Below are 26,170 nucleotides of genomic sequence, written 5' to 3'. Positions count from 1 at the left end.
GGTTTGCCTTTGTTGACTGCAATTCTCATCCCCCAAATTACTGCCGTGAGTGTGCGAGAGGTAATGAAGCAGAGGAGAAAAAGACGTTTGCTCGACAGGTTGAGAAGACTTTCAATTAGAGAATACTGTCTCTAGTTAGGAACATGATGTCTGTACTGCTTACTCATGAAGCAAAAAGGAGTCCAACTAGATATATGTAATTTGTTTTTTATGTAGATTCAAACAGCGACCTTTGCAATAAACAGGAAAAATGTTTGGTAATGCTACTTTATATTCAGAAAAGAAGTATAGTACCACTGCCAGCATGTCGCTAACACTTCTAGACCAAACCACAAGACGTTACCTGGTGTTTCAGGCCAGTGCGCTCATGTAGCCTCAGTTGCATATGCTCCAATAGCTCTGCCCCATTTCCCCGAGCCCGAAGCACCTCCCCTATCATAGCAGGTCTAGAGGTCAGCGGCTCGCCCTCTCTGTATCCCGCACACAGGGAGGACAGCTGCACCTTGTACCTTTGTGCGTGTCTCCCAGAGGAATACAAGGGTCACTGAGTCACTGGCCTGCATTTCAACATGAGTGGAAGATGCAGAAGGCAGGATGCACCTCGCAGACCTACAGCCCGGCAGAGAATTCCTTCCAACTGTGTGGTCTATGAAGCTAAAGAGGACACTGAATATATTTGTGCCCATTAGCTGTGTGTTATAGAAGGACCTGTCTTGAGAGAAAGTAAAGCAAAGTGTGTTGGCCTACATTTACATCAAGATGTAATTTGGAGACAGGATCTATAATGTATGTCTGTTTTCACGTAACCCAATAATGTATTGTGCAAACACAATAATATCAGCAAAAGTAGTTCTCAAGTTACTCTAACTTGATAGAAAAGTTTGCATCCTCCTAACCTTTGCTCACTAGAGGCACGCCCACACTGAAATTCAATAAATAGTACTGTAGCCTGTATAGAGAGCATTCAGCACCAGTATTTAAACTGATAGTTCTACTCCAACAGCATAATAAAGTATAGCATAATATAGTGAAAGAGGCTATTTGTGAAAGACAAGTACTTTGCATTGAACCAAGTATTTTTGTACTGCACAATAGCCTGTGGGTTCAGACTGTAGCATACAGTATATGGAGCAGGACTCGGGGCCATAAGATAAGATTACCAGCTCCGTAAATTTACAAAATGTCTCTCCACACTCTTCACCCCATTTCACACTAAAATCCTCCCTGTTCCACAAAGCCTTCAGCCCAAAAGATGAAAAAAGATAAAAGAGAGATTGATCTTATTCACTCTACAATCAGTTTAATGGACACTAGTTAGGACCAAATGATGTGCATGACTAAACAAGAACAGATGTGGACAGTTTGGCGCTCAAGGACTTCATCTTGTGCATATGGAGCAGTCTAAAGCCAACAGTCTGTCCTGCTGCTTCTCATATTCTGAAACAGAGGAAGCTTTGGAGTCTACCTCCACCTGCTGAGCTCCATCCTGTTTACCTGCATGAAAAAGAGAAATATACAGAGCGCTGATTTAGGCCTTTTGAAAACCACTCTGCATCTCTTATGATTGAGTGTGCCGTTCTGTCTTAGGGAAGGCTGCTGGAGTCGGAGATGCAGGAGCAGGAGACCACCAGCGGGCTACCCCACACATCACACGTGCCACACACAGAGCTCTGACACAGACAAAGTGTGTGAAGACAGAAACACAGATGCAAAACTAACAAAAAGGAAAATTTACACAGACATTGACATTGTACTTATTTGCCAATTGTCACTGTACCCATGCTCCAAGGAGAAAATGTAGTTTATAGGTTAAAATACATTTCTAGTCTGTGGTGCACATCTTGAATCTTAAGTGATCTTAAGTAAAAAAAAAAAACACAGCATAAAAATAAAATATATATATAATGTTGTAAATTGGTATTCTTGTATTAGTAGTCTCTACTAGTGACAGTTCAAAATGTTGACCGCAATGTCCTTGCAGGCACTGGTGTTAATGAAAAACACTACCTCGCGATTGGCCAAATTAACTATGATCAAACGATAGTATACTTAACTTGGTCATTTGTTTCTTCAAGCCTTCCCTTTTAATCAACAGGCATAGTAGGTTGCTATAGGGTCCTATTCCAGCAACAAGAAACCTAAAGTTGCATGTCAAAAGTTTATTTTTCTATTTCTGAAGAAAACACATACTTTGACAAGAGAAAGTACATAACAAATCTTTATTTACCCAACTTTAGCATTGGCATACTTCTAAGTGTAGTGCTCTATCCTCATACACCCTCAGGTCCCGCCGCTCTTCCTGCTCTTAATCATGCTTACCTCCATTGTCCCGCTGCATTGAGAGACTGGCTGTGCAGACCCTGATGGCTGTTTGTCTGCTGTGACATCTGGAGTAGCCTGGATGACTGACTGTTATGTCTTGCTCTCGCTCACAGCCTGTGCGTCTTCCTGGCCGGATGGGAGTACACTAACGTCTTCATCCCCTTGGTTTTTTCAGCGTCTACCGTAATGACCTCCTAGTAGAGGCCCTAATGGAGCCATAATGGTCATTTATGCCAGGGGAGGCTCCGGGGGCACGGCGGCAGAGGCATAGGGACGTGCAGGGGAACAGTGCAGCGGAAATTATGCCCCCCACCCCCCCACCAACCCTCCGCGCAACAATCTCTGTCTTTCTATGAATATGCCAATTTGGTGTGTGTATGTTCAATCATGTGTGTGCAATAAAAAGAACTAATACAAGGCTGGTTAACAAAAGAGGCGACAATATGAGCACATGCTACTGATGCTCCCTCCTGCATAAAGAGTGCACATCGCTATACTACTATTTTTCTTTTTAATTACATTTGCCTCACACATGGCCAAGCTTCTTATTCACATGCACAATGCGGACTATCCCACTATTCCCCAAACCTCTCTGCTCTTCTATATTTCCTGCCACTGATGGCAATTATGTGTGGGTAAAATTACACTATATAAACTGCGCCGCACTTGCACTCCTCCATTAGAGCCATTTGTTTTAGCGGCAGGATCCTCAAGCCTGTGGTATATTAAAAACAATGTGCTTGGAGCTCTGTACAGCTGTTATGTTTCCTTGCACTTTCTCCAGATTAGGTTCAATGGCCTGGTCACGTGACATCCTCCAAATGAAGCACCTCATGCTTTAAATGAACCACATCTTGGGATGCTCCCCTGGGCGCTCCAACTTGAATAATACAATAGCACATTTATCAGCTAATGCTAATTAGACTGTTGCGTAGAAACAGGAATAATGTACAGTAATGTTTCCTACGCTTCCTCTGTAAGAGGGGTGTTTCAAGACAGCAGCAACTCCTCTAATGCCACAGGGATTTTATGGACCCTCAAGAATACAATAATTTAAGTTTCTATCTGCAGGTGATCATTTCAATGAAACGTGAACAGCCAACAGGATAAGACTAGATAGAAAGATAGAAAAAGATTTGGATGTTTTCCAAACCCTGAACTGGTTTGAACCCTTTATGAGCTGTCTCAGTCATGACGTCTCATCATATTGGTGCCATAGTTTGAAACCCATGAACTGACTTATTACAGAAGGACTACAGTGACTACATGCTAAAAAGCATATAGTAAAAACACATTGTTTGAAATATAAAGCAATATTATAAATACAAAACAAACAAGACAACAAATGACGAACTTCTGTACCTCATTTTGATATTTTCTATTTTATTTAATAAATTATATCTGTTAAATTTAATCACTCTTAAACATGCTTCCTTTATGAGGGACCACAAAAATGTATTATTTTCACATTTTAGTTGAGATTTTAAACAGCTGTTAACTCCCTGTCGGTTCTGTTTACCACTTTGGTGTATTTGAAGGATTAAGACACTTATGATTATTATACAGCATCATATGAAACAGTGGCTGAGATTAACATCCTTATCAACTACATTGATCATGCTTTTGTCAACTCATTGATTCTATTTACATTTTTATTCCTAATATCTTCAATCTGTTTATTCTGCCAGATCTAGTAATAACAAACCCTTATTAGCATCCAGATCAACTGAGTGCTAATCTCTGAATGCTACTGTATACAACACAATGCTTATGTTGTTTTCACTGGAACTTGACAAACAAAAGCTCTTGCACTGGCAATGAAGTGTGGAGATTACAGAAATGAAAACAGAAATCATGTTAAGTTGTAAATTCTACAGCTAAATATGTCCACATGTTGTTCAAGTCCCAATATTTCTCTCCACACAACTCCACGGAAAAACAGCACTAACAAAACCCAACATGGAAATGTGACTGTTGTGTGTGTGTTATTTGAAACCTGACATTCATATTCATTTGATAACAAGAAGACAAATTGTATTACTACTGGATGTGGGCAAATTGACAAGATTTTATGAACCACAGCTGTTTAATGCAAAGTCAATTTGCAAATCAGAAAACTGGGCCACATATTCTCTGCTGTGCTGAGAAAGAAGAAGCACTTTTAGACTGGCCAAAGGTCTCAATCTGAAAGAAGAGACCTGTCACTGACAAAAGCAACAAGACAAAGCACATGAGGTCCATATCAGCGCTTACATTTGTATGCATATGCATTATTGTGCACTGTGTTCACAGAGGGTCATCAAGTCCTGTTAGTTCAGTCTATAGGAGTAATGTGAGACACAGACAACTGCAACAAACTATTGCTCACAGTCCTTTCTCATTAAAAAAAAAAGAACCAATCAAGTTGTTTAAATTTTTGCAAAGAGAAACTGCTTTTGATTAACCTAAAACAAGGGAAAAGGAGTCATTTTTGTAGCATGCTTCTTTGTATTTGTTCCACCTCCGCAACAAGCCTGCATCTGCTAAACATCGCTGTCTCCCTGATTGTCACTACACATGCACTGTGCACTATGGCGTTTGAAATTCTAATCAACATGCTCCTCGTGCCTGATGCTAAAAACACAGGGAAACAGTATAGTGTAAAGAGCCAATACTGAGCAAAGACAAACATTTGTTTGTCAAGCACTTTATAGCACAGTTTTAACAGCATTTGCATTTGTCTTTATTAGACTGGAAACTGCACAAATACTCATAAGATTAAATTAGATTCCCACACAAGAGGAGATTAGTTCTATGCACTTGTGAACAACTGGAGATTTGGGCTCATAATGGCTTCATTTGTAAAAGGAATATACAGTGAAATATACAGGGAATAGTACACCAATATAGAGCTGCCTTGTGTGCAGGGACTTCTGGGGGAAAAAAATACTGAGATGTTAATGGAGGCTTTGTGAATTTTTGTGATTAACAGCAAACAGTGAGGGCTATACTATGCCATTAGTTGTGTGTAGTTTCGTAAATTCATATAATTTAATTAGTAACTTATATCTATTGACATGGTACAATGAGAAAATATTTCCTCCATCCAATTACATTAAAACTAGAAAGTGACACTACATTAACCAGTTTCTGTTTAATGAAAGAATTACCCTGTACCCATTGCAATATATTTAATACTGGGCATAAAGTCTCATAAGCACAATCACATATCTCTGTGTGTTTCTGAGTTTGTCATTCTGGGAGACACTCTGACACACAGCCCCATTCATTTTGAGCAACGATCTCATTTACATCAGTAATACAGCTCGCCTCAAAGTGCATTAAATAGTCATGATGTCTCGCCTATGATGGCTTCATTTTGTACGCAACTAATGTCACACAAACAGACGTGGAAACATATTGCATGTGATCGATTTGGGTGTTAATCAATGGTGGAGCTACAGGAACCATGAAGTCGGCCTGTCAGTTAGAGTTTTACACCTCTTTGGCTGATGGCTGCTTTCTAACCAGTAACAGTAAAAGCTGAGCTTATCCCTTTTGGCTGGGCCGGAGTATATCTCACTTCTCTCAGTTACACCATGTCAGCATTAGTTTACTTTGCCTCTCTGCGGGGCTTATTGAGTTTTCAGACTTAATTCACTGTTTCATCACTGATCAATGTTTTATCACTGTTTTATCTTGACAATTGAACAATTGCCTAAGCTGTTTTACTCGGCTAACATTGGACTCCTGAGGCTCGCTGTGTGTAAAAAAGCCTTGAAGTGCTGCCCGCAATTTATAACTCTTGTATCCAGCCGGCTCAGTGCAGTGCTCTCTTATTTATGTGAGAGTTGCATACTGTCTTTGATCTGGAATTGGGAATGCTTTACACATCTTGGTAAAGGGAGGACTGTAGTCAATATTTGGCCCAGGGTTATTTAATTTGGACAAGGAATTTGATTCATACATTAAAAATTCCAATTACCCTGTCAAAAGCTGAGCGAGCCCAGAGGAGGCAGCTTTAATCACACGGCTTTATCAAAGTCTTTAAATTGAGTTGAACACGGACAAGATCATACATTTGGCCTGGGGGAAGGTGATACCCACTAATCTGTCCTAAGAGTAAACATTTAAAATACATGCGCTAACTAATGTTTGTTTTAGATGGAAGAAATACATATTTAAGGCATAAAATAATAATAATCTTGATTACACGTTACACACAGAATCAGCTTCTCAACCTTATTCATTCACTCCCCACACTTGATGGTGGTACGCCTCTTTCGTACCTGCAACTGCCCTGGGGCTGACTGACTGGCTTCTAATCTGTGCCAACTGCCTCTCCATCCACTACTACTGGTGTACATCACATCACATTCACACAAACAAGATAAATGTCTTGCCCAAAGACACAACTACAGCTAAAACTACAGTATGCACTGATTGCACCTGAGATCAAACAGTAAACCCTCTGCTAACACCAACTCTACCTGAGCCACAATAACCCAATAATGGAGCATGATTAGCATAAAAAACAAAAAAAGATTGCTTAATTCTCTTGTTGTCTGACTCGTCGTTCAGTGTCCACAGTCATGTTTGTCTTAAATGGGATCATGAATATAAACTGCACTGTGAAAATGTATGTGAGAGAATCGTGGCTCAGTGTTAACTAACAGTCCCTGGCCTCAGGTGCCTCCTGCCTAAGACCTATAGTTGCTGGAGAAAGACATACATGAATAAATGAAACATTAAACATTCTCTTTAAATTCAGCCTCATCGCTCTCAGTTACTAAAGTTTGTGCAGACGTCAAGGCTTGATTAATGTGAACACGTTTCTTTGTACTGCTTATTTGCAGCTTTTGTTTTTGAACATTTGTTTTGCTTTAACCAGCACATGAAAACGAAGCATACAGCATAATGCCCATACTGTGTGTATATTCAGCAGAGTGACAGGCAGATGCTGGCTCCTTGTGCTAACAAACATCTCTGTGGTCAAGAAGAAATGGATCATATTTTTGATCGGTGGGTGGTCACAGCTGGACGTGGCATCTTACCATTCCTGAATCTATTTCACAAAGATATTACCCACATCTGAGGCGCTGTCATACATTTCCCATTCCATCTTATCAGCGCTCGGGAATGATGTCTGGCACAGCAAACAAAGTACGTGGAAAGTCCTTAAATAAAGCATGAAATTGCAGGGACGCCCGTGTAGGTACAGCTGCTCAGGTCCAGCCGCTCTGCACGCCTCTCATTAAAGTGGGCTGCTCTTGCAATCAACACTTTTTATGAACAAAATGACTTCATTCATTTTCCATTAGCGGGATGAGATAAAATATACACAAGATGCTGTTTCTTCACACTTGAATTTGCATACATGGAGCAGAGAGTCGAGAAGTTGCCTCATTTCAGCTGTTTGGTCATGGTGGTTTTAGTGTGGATGAAGTAAAGTTATTTTCAAAACATCTTAAGCGCTGCATATGTACAAGTCTGCAGCAGATTATGGGGTGATTGACGTGTGTTTATATGTGGGAAAGTTGGAGCAAGAATTAGTCCTGATGAATTTAAAGTGACACTTACCAGGAAACTGGTAACTGTAGCTGGGTGTGAATCCAGTGTATCCACGGCCGTATGTTGCCACAATATTGGGATAACCTGCAAATAAGAGTAAAGTAATATAAACACGAGATCCATAATTACACAATTTCACAACATTCAGCAATCCTACAGTCTATTAGAAAAATATAAGCTGATTAATTTGTTGTAACAAGTCATATGTTAACTATAACAATGTGAACTGTATGGGAGAAACATAGTTTAAGTATTTAAGTTGGATATAGCGTTTTGTTTAAAAAAAACCCCAAAAAACAAAAAAAAAACTTCATATATTTTTTTCTTATTATTTAGATGTATGATTAATTATAGTATACATTACATTAGGCTTAACAGTGAAGGCTCAACTGCTAAACGATATCATTAAATGTATTACATACAAAAGTAGATTCTTAATTAGGAAAATAATACAATAGAAAGCTAAACGGTCAAGTAAAATCAAAGAAAAAGGCACAGCTCCTGCATCTTGGTTGTCTAGATGTAACTCATTTTAATTCAGTCGGCCATAAGTTGTCGGACGTTTTTATAGCCCACTATAATAACACTTTATGGCAGGCGCCGCATAGTGACGCTGGAGTCTGTTTATGTCTTGTTCTTTTGCAGATCGACACATAGGAGCAAATGTACAATAAGAAAATATCATCTCAAATGAACAGTTATGCACAGGAACACTGTTCTGTGAAATTCTTCAGCTACTTAAATGAATAAATAACTATTTTATTGAAATGCTTTAAATATTGAAAGAAGAAGTGTTATGTAAAAGATTTGGTACTTTATTCACTACAGATATAGCAGGAGTGACAGAGTTTTGTCTGGCACATTGCAGCTTTGAATTCTCATCTGACTACTAAATATACAAAGAGTTCTGAGTCAGCTTCCTGTTTGGTGCTTACAGCTACAAGTTCAGTGAGAAACAAGCATCAAATGTAATGTCTGTAAAAGTTTCTACAAAATTATACATCTGATATTGTAGTTGAAACATTTTACAATAAGATAAATTATTTTGTTAAGGTGAAATTAGAAAAAGTTAATTACAACTCAGCCAACCAACTATAGCCTGCAGAGGTGGGTTGTACTCAGTACATTTACATACTAAAGGTTTAGGTTACACTTCCCACTATGAGTCAACATGTGACACAACCTTTATGTTGATGCTCTTGTGCCACTCCTTCAGATATAATTTAGGTTTTCATATATGTGTGGCCTGTTTTTAGAAAACAGATATGACTTATTTAATGTTTTGTCCTTCCAATTACATGAGCTCCAAAATATAAATAAGATGTGATGTCCAGTGAGTTACTCATTCACTCTTACTTAAGAAGTTGTTAACCCATATATTCTCTTTTTTGAGTATTTTCTTGAGCCATGGCTTTGTACATCTACTTGAGTAGTATTCATAACGTTGCTCAACTTGAGTACCATTTTGGCTACTCTACCCAAGTGTAATCTGTTTTAGGATTTGCAGACCTAAACTTGCTTGTATAAAGCTGACACTGTCCCATGTGAGCTGAAGGCATACAGAGAAACTGGTGTCATTAGAGAAATTTAAGAGCAGCAGATGCATTGTTCATCTGCTGTCATGATTCTTATTACAAGCGCAGACCCAGCAGTTAATTAGCTGGACACTTTTCAGGCCCCAGCAGCTGTGGGCGACATATTGGGATCTAGGGTGTGAGCGTGTGGCCAGCGAGAGCCTTCAGTGCTGAAATCTGAAAGAACAACTGTGACAGTGTAGATATTAACCAAACACAATTAACCCCATTATTGCCACATACATGTGCCCTTCTTTACTTGTATAGAGCTGTAATATAAATCACAATCAAATTAAAACTGCAATGTTAATGGATGTAAAGGTTTGAGTTTTTGAAGTTTCCTCAACAAACAGCTAAATTATCCAGGTTTATTCTTCATAAAAAACAATAGTTAATGTAGTTTAGATGTTTACAAACAAGTTCTGAAATGTGAGTCTTAGTTTATCAGTTCATATTTCAGTGTTTTTGTCAATTCTTCTAGACAAGTTTAAAATGTGAATTTTGAACACAATCCTATTATTAAGACCTAAACAACAAATCTAATTGCAATCGCAATGCTTGTCTGAAAAATCCCAATTAGATATTTTTCCCAGACTGTTCAGCCCTATTGTAGTCTTATTTGAGCTATTACATATTTGGAGGTAACTATTTTTTTTCATGGTGGTAAGCTACAAAACAAAAAGTGGCCCTCAAAATCAAAGAGAGCCCTCAGCCTCCAGACAGGAACACTCCAGAATGTGAACTATAAATTACAACACCTGCTACGACCTGGTGTCAAAGGAACAGATCTAGGAACCATGTAAATAGGGTGAAACCAACAAATAAAGTTAAATGTCTAAATAAACTACCACATTAATAGATATTTGGATCGTAAAATACTGTCTCAAAAATTATTCCAGTGGTTTAAAAAAAATCTTAAAAATAAGAGCCATGAGTTATTAAATCTAAAATATGCCAACTCAGATCAAATTACATAGATATGTTAAAATAGAAACAATGAACGCAATTTCTTCTTGTTGCCTTGGTTAGAAATAAGATGATTAACTAATGCACTAATGCACAGAAAGTAGACATATAATATTTTATAAAAAAAGTTACATAATTTTGTGAAATATATAATATGATATAATATATATTGCAAGAAATATAAGAAGAAATATATTGCAAGAAATATAATATTATATATATATATATATATATATATATATAGATAGATAGATAGATAGATAGATAGATAGATATATTTCTTGCAATCACATACATAATCTGAAGCTATGTGTATGAGTAGCAGCTGTTTTCCATTGTTTTCCGGAGCACATTTCAATGCAGAAACTTGTATTGTATTGTGTTGTGTGCATGGTGGATGAACGTAGCATGTGTGTGCATGCTCTACTCTGTATGCCTCAGAGCCTGTGCCAGCTGGAATCAGAAAGGTTGACCTTGGTCATAAATATCTAATCAGTGTTTGCTGTCCATGAAAAAGTTCAATTTATTCCTGACCCAATGGGAAAATGCCTCTCTCAGACCCTCTCGCCTCTCCCGCGCAGACAAAAAGAAATGTGCGTCTGAGAGGCTGAGCTGAGCGACGAGAGCGTAACCTGGTCTGGATGGGGTAGGATGGAGGCTACAGCGAAAAATAAAATCTTCATCAGCCACTGATGAGAAGTCATCACCAGGAAGCCACAGATGGATAGCTTTCACAAAAGCCCTTACTGTTTGTTTGCCCTGAAAAGAACTGTTATCCCATACAATGAAAAGCTATTACAGACCACCAAATATTGGATATGATGTGTTTGGTACTGTCTTACAGTCAAACACAATAATGCCCAGCTGAAAGGGTTGGCTTATATAGAGTATAGAGCTTTATACTTCTTATTTCAAAGCTATTTCCTTGCGCTGATACATGCATTAACATGCACCTCACATGCTGAATGAAGGATTCACAGCCAGATGTGAGTGTCTGAGGGGAGGACTTGGAGAGTGTTAAGAGCAGATTGAGACATACTCAGATAAGTAAGTTGTATTTACTAAGCTTCTGCTATCTTAGTAGTGTAAATACGCGAACACATTTATAAAGAGTTAAAAAAGAACAAGGGAATGATTCAGATCCAGGCTCTTCAAACTTGCTTGTAAATAAGCCTGTTATTGTGTATGGCCTGGTGACGGCCTTGTGCTGCTCCCATTGCCTTATTAATATGCATGCTAATGTACCTATTTTATGGCTCAACAGTTCTGATTCACTTTAAAATCAATTATCCATCTGCTGCAGCCATACCTCGTGCAGCTCAAATGTGTATTAATTTCAGCAAACATACATCGAGCACAACACAATAAAGATAAATGCCCCGATTAGAAGTGGTAAACAAAGGGGCTAAGGATGGCTTTAATGAGATTTGGCACAAAAGAAGCTTACACTTTCTTAAATAATGAGCCTGGGGTCCCTGTTTTTTTCCAAATGCAAATTATATAAAGGAATGTTTCGCTGTCCTTGTTCCAATTTCATTTAGATAAGAGCGTCTCCAAACAAGTTGGCGGTTAATATTCTCACATGAGCACATCACTGCCTCCGTGCTGCCGTGTCCCAGCGGAGGGGAAGAGAGCGCGCCTCTCCACACACGCATTAGGGGGCGAAAAGTTCACTGTGCTTGTTAAATACAGCCAACAGATGAGATGTGGCACACTCACATCTAGCTGACAGAGGCATTCGAAAGGGCTTTGCAACACTTTGATTACAAACAATGGAAAGGTCAAGTAGACTATTAACTTCTGATGTTATGTAGATTCAGAAATTAAGTACGGAAAAACCCAAAAGACAGACTAAATGTGAACAAATTTATTTTTTGCAAGCTATGCATTACAAAATGTGAATTCTAGCGTGAGAGTTAGAACTCCTGCCTGTTAGAAATGGGTTGTGAATTCAGTGCTATCTGTTGTGCTGCATTCACTCTCACAAGTACACTCTTATTCATACACCAGTATTCAGTAACACTGGAGGCAAGGTGGGTGAAGTGTCTTGCCCAGGGACACAGTGAAAGAATTCACCCTATTGATATTCCACTACAGCGCTTGATATTCCCAACGGTCTCACTTGCTTAGCTTCCGAGATCAAATGAGACTGCACATTCTCAAGGTATCTCTATAGCCCTAACTGTCCATTGTCTGAGTAACAGCCCTCCTACACTCCACCTGTGGCCGCTAACAACAAAGGATTCTGACTTTTGTGGGCAATACTGTGAAGTTATTATTCTAAGTCTTAAACAAACCATTTGGGAGCTCAATTGTTGTCTTGTTTTTTGTCCATTTACAGAAACAAAATGTAAAACATGCAACAGATACGTAATTCGTCCGCTCCCCCGATTTTCAAAGCCTTTGTACCATTACCTGAGACAGGCCAAGCTGCACCTGCCACCAAAGGAAGGAGGAGGGGAGCTTATTCACACGTAAAAAGGGCCTTTTATCATCATTCCCTTTGCATTTGAAGCGACTGATAAATCTTTTAAGTGAGGGCAAATTCGTTTGAGGGGGTCGCACATACAAATGACACCAATGAATGAAAGGTGGTGGAGAGACAGGTGCAGACAGACAGATCGCATGAACAGAGAGACAGAATGCGGCAGGAGGAAAGTGCAATAGTGTTAAATAAAAGGGCTTGGGGCGGGGGCTGGATGGTAATGAGGAGCGGTGGGCAGCAGCTGAGGTCCCTGTAGATGAGATCTCTCACTGACATGTGTGTCCCCTTCATTACCCATTAAGGGGGGCACAGTGATGAATCCTTAATATGACATTACACCAATTTTCCTCTTCATTTAGCCTGCTAATGTGCTGGTCTGCTCCTATATGCCCAGGGGCGGCCCGGCACCACACTTCACCAGAAATAGACGGCAGTGGCCACCAGTGGCACACCTTCACGCCGCCTAATTAGGGGCAGTGCCCAGCGAATGGGGCTATCGAGAGCTCTGTTTGGATAAGTTCATTTTGTAACAGGTAGAAATGGATGATGACTGCATGACACACCAGTCTGACACACTGCCCGCAAACACCTGATGTGTAACAGTTGAGAATTGCATTTACCCGATGGTTGAAAAGATCCGTGGCTTTGATGTTAAAAAGAATTCCTTTTAAAAATGAGTCAGAACTTGAATTATAGGTAAAAAGTTAAGCGTGGATCATTTGCACAGCATGAGTTAAGAAAACTAAAATTCAGAAAATAATAACAGCAACAAAAGTCCATTATCTATATCTCCTCCTCTTCCTTTTTTGATTCTTACTAAACCAAATCCTTAAATCACTATGGCCTATAATAAGAATATCATTTTGACTGCCATTTCCCCTCCCCTGGTTCCTGAAAATGATTTTCTATCTCAGAGAAATAAAGGACTATTTACCCGTTCCTTGAGTAATGTTTGCGAATTGCTCTGAAATAAACAGCTATTTGAAGTGTGACAAGTGTTTTACATGAGTCATGCTTATTTTGAGCTTGTCTCTCATATCTCTGGTTGTGTAAACCTTTGAATTGGCCTACCATTAACATAACTATATGTAAACAAGTGTTTGCATACACAGCAATGTAATGATTGACAGTAAAATAATTAAAGGGATAGCACAGAGCGCAGAGTTCTGTAATGCAACAATTCCATAAGCTGTCTATACTATACATTGCTCAGTAAAACTATACATGCTTTTATGTATGCAAAAAGTGTACAGAAAACAGTTTTCTGTTTTATTCAACTTCAAATAGTTTCATATAATTGGTATCAGCCAAATGCCTTGAAAGTGCCTTGTATCTGAGGCAAAAGCTGGTTTATTTTAGTGTGTGTCTCTGGGTACTCACTCAGCATGCCCATTCCCAGCATGAAGGCATCCATGGTGTAGGGCAGACCCCGGGCTCTCCCTCGCGTGCCCGGTGGGAACATCACCTCCTTGGGCTGGGCCTTCTTACATTCTACCTATGGAGACAGACACACATACACACAGATAGAGCATTAGTCTCTGTAGGCACGCAGGCAGACAGCTCTGACGGGCCTGTCTTAGTTCTTTAAGGCATCTTGTGTTCCACTGCGCTGCATGCTCTCCATAGAGAAAAACAAGCCCGAGACAATGGGAACAGCTCATATTTTAGAGCCAGGCCTCAACGGGAAACTAACAATCATGCTCCTTCGGCATTAAAGCAAAGGTTATTGCTCCAGTGAGCGCATACTGTGGGCCTCAGGGAAATCCAAGCTAAATACTTTCCAACAGTTCTGCAGGCATCAAGGTAGGAGACGCTTTGTTCTACACCCAGAGCCCCACAGCGAGCCAGTGTGTCCAGGCGCTTTACAAAAGGCCCCATTTGTATAACAGCAACATCGCAGAGATAATACCTGTGATCATAAGCCTAATTATTACCAAAGGGCATCAAATATAGTAACAGTAGTACAGTCATAAAGCATGTGGAATTGGGATCTGAATGAGATATATTTTTTTATAATCCATCAACAAACTACTATTCGATGCAATATAGGATAATATCATAATCTCACACCCATTAATAATAATAATTATGCCTTACACATGCAATCTACTTCACAGACTTGTCAAAGCCTCAAAACACTACACTGCAATCATTATTCATTCACTCCACTTGATGGTAAGCTACGTCCAGCCACAGCTGCCCTGTGGTAGTGTGACTTAATTGAGGCTGTGGGAATATAAACTCTGTATTGTTGGATGAGTACTCTAACCATAGACCTTACTGCTCAGGCACAGTTAGGTTTAAACTTTATAATGGCCTCAATTGTTAAAATTTTGCATTACTTTTATAGAGGGTTTGTGCAGTGAAAAGATGCTATCATCTCAGAGTTTAGACATTATCAGACCAATATAAAACCAATATGCACTACATCCCCAGATGAAAGATGTCTATTTCTAGCCTTTGTTTTGGCATTTTGAGATTTAAGTTGTGTTTTAAAACTGAGCAAGTTGTTTTTATGGCTATAGCTGGGTGTTATTTTGTGAATTGTGTCTGAGCGTCTGCTGGGCTCCAGTCCCCAGTGCCTCACAGTCCAATTCCACCTGCAGCACTCATCTCTCGGCGGCGTTCCCTCCTCTCACTTCACTTCTCACACATAGCGCTTTGTTCATTTCCCATCCTGCAAGACTGACATCTCCTCCTCCTACATAACACATATCAAATGAGGGATGTGACAGGGGCAGATGAGGAGGAAGGAGGAAGATGAGAGTCCTATTTACTATCTATCCCATCACAATGAATTATAAAGGAGGACGGGCTCACGACGAGGGTGGCCTGCTCTTGTGCTGTTGGTTGTTCTTTGGTAGGCTGAGTCTGTTCACCATGCTGCACAATCTATTTGCTCCACTGCCTGCTTGGCATCAGCCTGTCCATCTGTTTGTCTGTTTGCCTCCTGGCTCTTGCCTGCCTCTCCCTACTGCCTCCACTTAAGCGGGGCTTTCTCGGCTGCTGCGATTCACATGTCATCCTGGCCCGCTGCACAAGACAGCCTAGTGCTATGCCAGTGCTGTGTATACACCTCAACCAGGCTACAGCCCGGCATCCATACAAATAGGCTCGCAACACTGACAGGCCATCGGTGCGCATTACTATTCACACACCAACTCATGCACACTCCTGCACATGCACACCACCTGACACAACCTGCTATTGAACCTTGGCAAGTTGAAATAAGAACTTTGCATGGCTGTGGCTAAATGAATAGAATAACAAGCTGCGTGTATCCAGCAGACAGATAGTAATGTAAAAGGAAGCCCTAATGAAAACGGTTTCTATCACAGAGGAAAGTTGCTGCGTTGCAGAGCTGTGATTTGTTGCTGTTAGCAGCCCTTTCATTTGGAGCAGACCAACTAAAGTACACAGTCCCCTCAACCACTTTGTAGCTGTCACAGCTCCTCTGCCCTCTGCGCTGCCTGGCACGCTTTGACATTGTGCTGAGGAGAGCACAGACTCTTATCATCAGGGAATGACCGCCGGCATGGAGGTACGCACTGGGTGGGACAAATGGCTCCGTTAGGGGGGGCTTCTGCCACTATTACATGACACAGGCACATCTCTTCCACAGTCTCTGCCACAGTCTCCTCCTCCACAGTCCGCCAGAGTCTATGTCTAGAAAACAAACAGCCTCCTAACAAAACAACCACCACTGCCTCTGTCCACAGCACTCTGACATGTCCGAGAGGGTCTGAGAAGTGTCAGGTGTTGAGACATGCTACATGTGCTAACATGCAAATCTGTGACATCCACAGGAGGATTCAATCTTGGAATCAGAAGTGAAGTCATGGCCTATCTATGGTGTGTGACGATGGAGAGTGAGAGGATGGGAGTTTATCTTTGGTCTAAAAAGTGAAATGACAGCAAAATCATTATGAACCAAGACTATTCTTAATCTGACAATGGACTTCTGCTGAGGTAGATGCTACTGAATGCACAGATTTGGATTGTCCCATGACTAAACCTGAGCATTTTTACTGTGAGGTATTGTCTTTCATTGTACGCCATCTGCAGAGCAACCCTGCTCTGCAAAGTCTCTTAATCTACCATTTAGACAGTAGAAATTAAAATGTGCTGGGACAATTGTGCTTTGTTTTGTAAGGGAGCACTCCTATTAACCTGACCAGCCTTGTCTGCCAAAATCCAAATCAGCTTGTGCATAAATGTCCACAAAATGTGAACCTTTTATAATGAGCTACTTCAACAATGTTGTTTTATTTTATCAAACAATCACTATCCAATTTACATCAGAAAGTCCACTTCACAGATTTATTGCAATGGATAGTTTATCCTCGGTTTGTTTTGAGCTCTCAGTCATGGAGAATGCAAGGTAAAAATAAAAATAAAAAAACAAATGCTAGGCAAACTACCAATCTTTTTCTAAGGCTGAACTACTCGTGTGATGTCAGCTTGAAGGAGACATCTCTATGTAAGTAGCATGTTCCCTTTGACAACTCAGACTGTGTAATAGTCAGTGTGAATGATAAGAGCAATAAAGATGTGGCTCCAGTCTAACATACAAGTGCACCAAAGGGGTGGTTCTGGATCTTGTCCAAGCAACCTGCAGTGTAAAGTAATTCAGGCGTCCCAAAGGAAAAGACCCAGAAACTGTGTGTGAAGGTAGAGCAGATGTTGACATTTGCTGTAGCCGGAGGATACCAGGGGCGAGCTGGTTAACACTGATTTAATGTGCTTGTATTTTTACTGTCTGTGGATGTGTCAGTCACTCTTCTGATATAAATATGTGATGCAAATACTATTAAACATTGTAATGATCTGAGTTGGTTTAAGTGCACAATTTTGTGGAGGGCAATTGGTTTTTGCAACTGCAAATTTATATTGAAATGTGTAGTGAACAATGAAGTCTATGATGTAATGCTATTTTATGTGTTTTATAGTAACCATTTTCACTGTTAATTAAAATACACACACACAAAAAAAACAACAAAATAAAACAGGACCTATAAAAGCCAAAATATGCGATAGTTCTTGCTTTTTACTTTTTTTTTACTTTACTTGAACAGTAGGCCATCTAAATAATATTTCTAGAAAGTTAAGACTCTTCACATTGACTATCCATAATCTGAGGTTGTCCAATCTGCAATATTCCCTTCTCATCCATTCCAAAAGGTTTTCAAAGTGATCTGAGCAAAGATATGGCTTCTCCAGAGGAAAGCCCCTAGTCGCTGTGGAATTTTAACTGTTGAAAGACCCAAATCAGCACATAGAATAGGCCCTTGGACAACTTGACGCTCCATTGTTTCTTTAAAGGTGTAACCTTTCTGGTGGAAAGTCTGCCACCTGCATGTCTCCATGGATATGTAATTGCTTTCCCTATAATGTTCCACAGTATGGCATTAAACTTATCTACCTTCACGAGACAGGCAGGTGACACCAGTAGGCCAAGTTAAAGATCAGATTTGGGGAGAGGCAACCTCACTGTCAAGATCCCAGTCTGCCCCTGTGTTTCTGTGCTGTCTTTCCCCCTCACTTTTGTGTCTCTGCCGGGAGCTGGGTGGAGACTTTGGCACCACCCACTACACACCTGCAGTCCATGAGCAATCAAGCCTGCACCTGTGGAGTACAAAGGGACCGAGGATCTGACACACATCGGCAGATCGTATGTGTATCCCCCGTGATCCCTCTCCTTGGAACAACCATGCACCTCCGCCTCTGACCCAGCTCTCCACGACTGGTACGAACACCTCAGCCTCTGACCCTGCTACCTACAACAGGCTCGAATACGTCTGCTCTCAACTGTCTGCTTCGTCAATCTACATTTACATTTCCATGTTTGTAAATAAACTGTTCAACTTTTTTCCCAGAGTCTGAATCTTTGATCCCCCAGACATTCTGACACTCACTCACAGTACGAAAACATGTTTATTGGTATTTTGGCAATAAAAATATTGGCATTTGAATACATAATTTGAAGCAATACAGTGAAACATTCCAGTAAGCATGTCTTCATGGAGACAAGCATGTGATGGACCCTCCACCAGAAAAAATTGGGCTTTAATAAGGAAAAAGATTATTATGGAACTTTCTCCACACCCAACTAAAATCACTAAATAACAGTTTTCCACACTTCAAAATGAGTTTATTTTTCTCTACAAAAATGATGGATAGATACAGGAATTCATTAAAAGCAAGCACTTATTTTTTTATTGTTTTCGTTTTTATTGTCTTATCATTTTTAGTTTTCAATTACAAGCAAAATAATAGAATAAATGTAGTGAGTATAATTTAGAGGCTCATACAACTAGGAGTGCAGCCTTACAAGTTTCACATAAATTGCCGACATGCACCCAATGATCATGTGTGCTGTAGAACAACGCAGTGATGAAGCCTCGGACAAACAAGAGGCTTTGTTTTGCCCACGTGAAACAGAGTGGAGTGTTCCCCAGTTATGACCTTTTCAATACATCTCCGGTACATATTAACCTTGTGGGTGGAGCGGGGAGGTGTGAGCGGGGTGGACCGGGAATGACTGTCCTTCAGGGATGAGCCCAGTCTGCTTGTGTGTGTGTGCGTGAGAGAGAGTGGAGGAGGAGATGTAGCGCTACTATTAGCTCCACTAGTGAATGGATTCAATCAACAAACTGGCAGAGTGAAGAAAGGAAACGGTGTGATTCATTTACTCAGGCTCCCACTCCCAGCTCAACAGTCAAAACACATAGACTGAATAGTTTGGAAATGTCAGAGCTCTCAATGCACAATGTCAGCCGTGGTGGGGCAGCTTATTCATTTGAGGGAAAAAGCTTTTGCACTAGTTTAACAAGTTGGTTATTTAAGGAACGGAAGAGCTCATAAGTCAAACTAATATGCAGAAATGTGAGCGTGCAGACATCTTGTGGTTACATTAACACAGGAGTTTATGAATAATTACAGTATCTTTGTAAACTTAAACTAAATAGACAACAAAACACAAAGTATTTATATTAATGTTAAATGTATATATATATAAAATGTTTGGTGTATAATTCTCTTTAATATATATTTTTCATCATTTCAAACATGAATCTATATCTATATTCTGAATTTTCTACACTAAGCAACAATAGGCCTTAGATAGATACATCTCTTTAATAGCTACTTAATCGCAGATTTCTAAACATGCATTGGGGTTCATTAGTTTACATGGTAATCTGGATGAAATTCTCACAAATTAACATGTCACCTTGAATTAAAACTTGAATTTGAACCCTTACACAAGCTTTTTGCTGAGACAAGAGCACTGTGTTGATAAGTTGTTGATACGTATCAGTGGTTCATACAAAACCATATATTTTGAAAATGTTAAAGCAAATCAGTGTATTGGCCTCAACATCAACAATGATCCTGTAGCACCCGATACATTTTAATTATGCTGAAACAGTCCTCAAAGCATCATCAAGGGAGAGTGGATCTGGGAGTCCGGCTGATATGAGCTCTGATTATTAACAAGAGATTTGGCATCAAACAACCATAAGCCAACAACAGCACGCTTGGGCCAAATTGGCACGGTGTCAACATCACCCGGCTCAGAGAAAGCTGTAAATCAGAGCAGGAGCCAGGCCAGCCCCCCCCCTCCACCAAAGCTCCAGAGTATCCCAGGCCCTTCAGAGAATCCCCCGCGCAGCCTCACCAAAGGGCTGATTGGGCAGGGCCAAGGCGCACAACCACACATCCAGAAGAAGACATCACGTGAAAGCCTCAGCGTCAGTTAGCTTGACAGGAGCAGAAAGCAACACCTGGGCCTCGGTGAAGAGCTAATAACCCCAGCTGAACCCCTGTCCTGTTAATCAGACGCAGGGGCACCTTGGCTCCAGTCACAAATGTAATCACAGTACATGGTGCTCACGTTTGATCCACAAGGCCACAGAGACAATGAGGGGGACCTGAGTGTCATTTTCAGCAAATGTCTTTCCAATGACTATGGATCCGCTCAGCCACTGTTAAATCGTGGTATTGGCAGCAACCTGAATAAAAATCGAGGTGTACTACTGAGATCTTTGGGAAACATGTACTTGTTTTGCACACATCTTAAATATTAGTCCTATCTCGCAATGGAAAAAAAAAATATGTAGATGGATTCTCATAATCTTCATCTTAAAGAAGACATGATGCTTTTTATTTAGCATTACACAACAAAATACATAGATCATGATTTGACATTTTGTTAATCGGAAATTGTATTATGTAACAGCTTAGTAATAAAAGCAGGCTTATTGACTTCTTTCCTTCAAATCTTGCTTTTGTTAACATATTTTGTTACACTTGATGTTAGGACCCAACTCGCTGATACTTGAATGCACCAAAAACTCCCATTGATTTTTTTTAGCAACTCCACTTTTCTGTTCTTACTTAACCAGGACATCCTTATTGAGATGTACTGCATGTGTTGTCCAATCGATCGGTCCATTTGAGATGAGATTTTGAGATAAATTATAAGGCTAACAACCTTCTTACATTCTGTGGGGAGCTTTCGAACCTCCCTGTGTGAAAAGAGGACTTTGAGCGAAAGAGCCAGATCAAAGCAGCAGAGACTTAAAATGACTGCAGCTCCAGAGGTGGGATCCAAAGACCTCCTCACCCTGACTGGGCTGTCCACTTGGGGCCATCTAATTATATACCAGCCCCTGACCCAGGTTAATCACTGATGCTGTGTTTGCCATCTGGTGTTTGTGCCAAAAACAGAGGCTTAGAAACAAGTTTGATGTTGAGATGACAGTTTGACTTTATACTGTATGATCCATAAGATGTTATATTCTTTGTGAAATTCAAGTTGGTATCAAAAAATACCATAAAGGTGTAATATGTAATATGTATGGTGACAGGTGACCCCACTCATTATAAAAAATGCACAGCCGTAACTGATTAATATGATTAATGCCATACTGCGAACCCTGCACCAGATAGATACAGATACATAGTACACCTTTAAGCAAAATAATGTATTCAAATTCAATTTTCTTTCTCTCAAGTTCAAGTACATTTTTTTATATATGTATAAAAAAAGTATATATATATATATATATATATATATATATATATATATATATATGCATGCATATATACACATATGTATATATGTATACTGCGCAAAACGTTGTTCATGTTAATCTTGGTTTTATGCATTTGACTTGACAATGACATTTTCCATTCATTTGACATATGTATTATGTTCCAGCGTACAGATGGCAAACATTATTCTCAAAGGTTTTCTTGATACTCAGATGGGCTTATTGGTCATCAATAAAAAGAGTGCATAAATTGAGACCCCATCCAGGTTAAGGTAATAAAATCATGTTGTGGTCCCTTCTGCGTGGATATTACCATAAAGTAAAGTGCCTTTAACGGCCAGCAATCTCATATGATGATGATGCCCTGCTCTCCCCGGATATGAATGACATTGGGTTGTATGGGAAAACAAACATATGAGGCCATTTAAAGAAGTGGCGCCCCCTGTTGTGTAGGTTCTATGGCCATGTTACTCTCCTAAAATCATAATGTGCACTCTGGCCTATTCAGAGAGGTGCCATGATCATCAAGTTGGTGTCAAATGGTTTTCTTCAAACCCCCAGTCCGTCTGAGCATCTAAACATAACCAAGCTTTCATGGGATGTCCTGGAGTGCAGAGAGTCAGGTAATTTTCAGCCCCCTTCATCCCTCAAGCTCTTCGTCTTCAATGGAGGGTAAATATCCAATTACTTACAGTGCACAAACTTGTAAAGCTGCACTGCATGTGGGACCGAGCAGGTCATCCTCCTCGCAGGCAGGTGACCGGTGAAAAACCTGTCCCTCTCAGAACACTGACCCAAGACCCAATGTGGAATTCAATGTTTCTTTAAAACAGCACGATGTGGTTAAGTTCAAATTCAATTACATTTTATTTCATGATTTTCAACTATTTATTTTATGTATATCCAGTAGAAAGACTCCTTTCTCATACAAAAACAGGCTTTGACCATCTGTTGCAGAGTACAATAACTACTACAAGTACTTTGCACTTTAACAAGAAAATACACTACTGCTTCAACTACCACTACAAAAGAAAATTTTGCAAAAGCGTTGAGATTACAGCCCCCAGGCTCTTTCCCCTGTATCTGTCTTATGTTTTGTGTGTGGCTGAATCCTGTCCTCTTTCCTGTTGTAATCCTGGCTGTTTTCCACCTACCCCTGGTTGGTTGCTGCTTACTGGCCCCTGATTGGTGCATCAAGCCTGGCCAATCTTGTTCCAGACACCTCCCCTATGTAAGGAGATTCTCCACACCTGCTCAGGACTGCTGGCCTTTGTGGCCAATATGCCATTGTTTGTGTCTCTTGTGTGTCAGTCACTTTGGGTTATGTGTCTGTTTTTTTTAAAAATCATTTTTGTTTTAACCTAATTCTGTATGTATTTTAGCTCATTTTGTTACATTTACCTTTTACATTACTACTTTATTTTACAATTTTTCCATCTGTTTTTTGTTACCTCTCTGACCCTTGCAGAGGTGGGTCTTAACACCTGACAGAATAACATTGTCTTGCTTCAACTACTATTATCACAATAACAAGCAATTGATCATTATTTTTGACCTAGTACTTTTTCTACAACTATTCAGTTTGGAGTTGAGGTAGTCTATGTGAACTTTTTATTATCCATTCAGTTCCTCCAGTGCTTGAAATTAGAACATACACATGCTATGCACTGTTGCTGTAGCAATTAACAATTTAAAACACGATATTACATCTTCTGAAAAAGGTGAAATGTCCTCAAAATGTTGCCTTAAAACAAGATGTTGAAACCCATGAATAACATCCATATGTAATATTTTGTCTTTACTACCTGCAATCGCTCTCCTTTACAGCTCTATTGCCTCTGTGCAATTGAAAGACACACAAGGTGTTGTTTATGAAGACACAGATCTGCCAGCACTATATTCTAATACAACCTCCACCTGAATCAACCTAGACAGTAAACAACCATCTATATACAGTAATTTCACACAAAAAGCTCTATGGTTAAAGGGCTTGTTGTGTAAAAAAAAAACAAACACAAAAAAACAGATGCAGTAATTGGTTGATAGCGACAGAAGTCTTGGTGAGAAACTGGCAACTATAAGAAGCCTTCAATTCCTGTTGTGATCTTTTTCCACTGATGAATATTAAAGAGGACATATTAAAGCACATTACCTGGAAGCGTCTGGGTAAAACACTGTGAGTTGTCTGTAATGGCACACTAGCTGCTCATCAGAGCCCATACTTGATAGGTATTATTATGAATTAGATACGCATGCATTAGGCCAGAGCCGGGCGTGGGGGAGGAGCACTGAGTCTGATCATAATCGTCATTGTTTTACTAACTTCACTTGAGGGGCAGCCATTTGAAAAGAGAAAAAATAATCTAAACACAACTTTCTTAATTAGCATTTTGCATAGTTATAGTTTCACCATATGAACTTGCCATAGGTTATTTAATGGTTCACCAGTGGACATGAACAAGATTTCATATGCAGATGACCAAAAGGAGGGCTGAATGAGCAGCAGTTTTAATAATGGTGTACTTTACATTAATGGTGGAGGGTCAGCAACCTGCCTCTACTTGGAGGTATGATTGGTTTCCAGGAATGTACCACATGGTATTAAACTAATCTATCACCATGGAGACAAGACGGTGAAGCCATCAGGCCAAGTTATAGGCAACCTCCTTCACAATAAGAATGCATGTTTTTCAAGGGATTTTTTATTTTATTTTTTTGCGATAAAGATACCGCTTACTGAATAAATGCTAAATAAATACATGTAATGCCATACTGTGGCATGTATCAATTAGAAATAAAATATATAATATCTTTTGATTGGTCATTCTGTTCTTTAGTTTTTACAAAATCTTTATAAAATTGCACAATTTGGAAACTACCAATTCACACGGAGCGTTGGCCTGATCTGACATTTCTGCAAATGCAACTATTACAGCTTGCAATTACATCCAAAAAGAACAAAGGCAGAAAACAACCAATGAAAGGCCATTTGCTCAGTGCCTTTGTAACTTTACAGAGTTTCCACCAGGTTAATGTATTTCTGTAAAGTAACACTGTGAAACTTCCTGAAGTGGGCACGCCACTTGCATGATTCTCCATAAAGTTAAGTGACTTTTATGCCATACCGTGGAATAGTATAGCCAAAGGAACAACATTTACATGGAGACAAGCAGGAGGAGCCAAGCTCTGAGTAATATCTTAACAGTCAGGTTTGTGGAGATGCAAGCCTTCTCACAGTGAGGACAGTTCAATAAAAAATCCCCCAAAAAAGGGTGGAGCGTTAACAAAAGTAGGCCACAGAGGTGAATCATAGTCCATGCAGCTCGTAGCACTGATTCTTGCTAAGCATCACCCCATAGTTTTAATAATACATGAAGGATAGCTGCGCGCTCTTGAGAATAAGTCTGGACACACCCTTCAACATAGAGTGATCAACCCAGTGACTCCCAGGTCCAGTGCAGTCACATTCGGGCCACCCTCAGCTTCGGTCTTTGTCTCAAAAGAGGACCAGACAAGGTGGGCCAATCTCTATCCGTCCAGCAACCTCCCGAGTGGGGTGGAATTTCTGTCTGCATCAATTATTCAGAAACCATCTTAGATAACACTGGCAGGGCAGGATGGATGAGGTCTATTTCTGTATAGTACTTCATAAGGAACAAGGGAGTTTTTTTTACATTGGTGGTCTGGTGCATATAACTAGTTCTTTCTGCTGGTACTTTATATGGTGCTGGTAGCAGCTGAAGCGTCTTTGAAAAAGGCTCTTAAGTCACTCTATGTTCTTGTTTCTTTCTTCAGTCCTTTCGAGAAGATCTAAAGGACACACTTGTCTCCACAAGGAAATCAAAAGTAGATCTTGAACAAACAGCGACAAATCCTCTAGAGAAAACTTTCCTGTGTCCAAGGTTTTGACAATAGACTGCTGCTTGTCATTCGACTTCCTGTTTCTGATTGGTTACATGGATTTGAAGTATTATTTTCCTCTAACAATAACTTAACTAGAGGTACACTTAGGAAACACTTGCTGCATTCTCTGACAAGTGTGTGTAGTGACAGCATAGCACTTCAGAAGGGACAGACGGCAGCAGCAAATCACAACTTTTCCTTGTCAAAACTATTTCCACAATATTGAGCCTGGCTATGAAAGCGCTGTACACTAGAGAGGGAACAAAAAATATATCTTTCAAAGTGTTCTATGTAATATAAAAACACACAATGGA

General features: G+C 39.9%; 1 protein-coding gene across 14 annotated transcripts in view; it reads right to left on the bottom strand.

Annotated features, from left to right (window-relative positions):
- msi2b (musashi RNA-binding protein 2b) overlaps window positions 1–26,170 on the bottom strand; it is a 261,906-nt gene that overhangs the window by 44,090 nt on the left and 191,646 nt on the right. For all 14 annotated transcript variants that reach the window (XM_055226874.1, XM_055226875.1, XM_055226876.1 and 11 more), the window contains exons 9-10: window positions 14,278–14,392; window positions 7,882–7,956 (exon numbers count right to left, since the gene is read on the bottom strand). In XM_055226874.1, the coding sequence (XP_055082849.1) occupies window positions 7,882–7,956; window positions 14,278–14,392 (190 nt within the window). The remainder of the gene's footprint in view (window positions 1–7,881; window positions 7,957–14,277; window positions 14,393–26,170) is intronic.

The sequence above is a fragment of the Periophthalmus magnuspinnatus genome, chromosome 14 (genome assembly GCF_009829125.3).
Source record: "Periophthalmus magnuspinnatus isolate fPerMag1 chromosome 14, fPerMag1.2.pri, whole genome shotgun sequence".
In the NCBI taxonomy this organism is placed as follows: domain Eukaryota; kingdom Metazoa; phylum Chordata; class Actinopteri; order Gobiiformes; family Gobiidae; genus Periophthalmus; species Periophthalmus magnuspinnatus.
The sequence above is the reverse complement of the archived record's forward strand: the minus strand, read 5'-3'. Positions and strand labels throughout refer to the sequence as shown.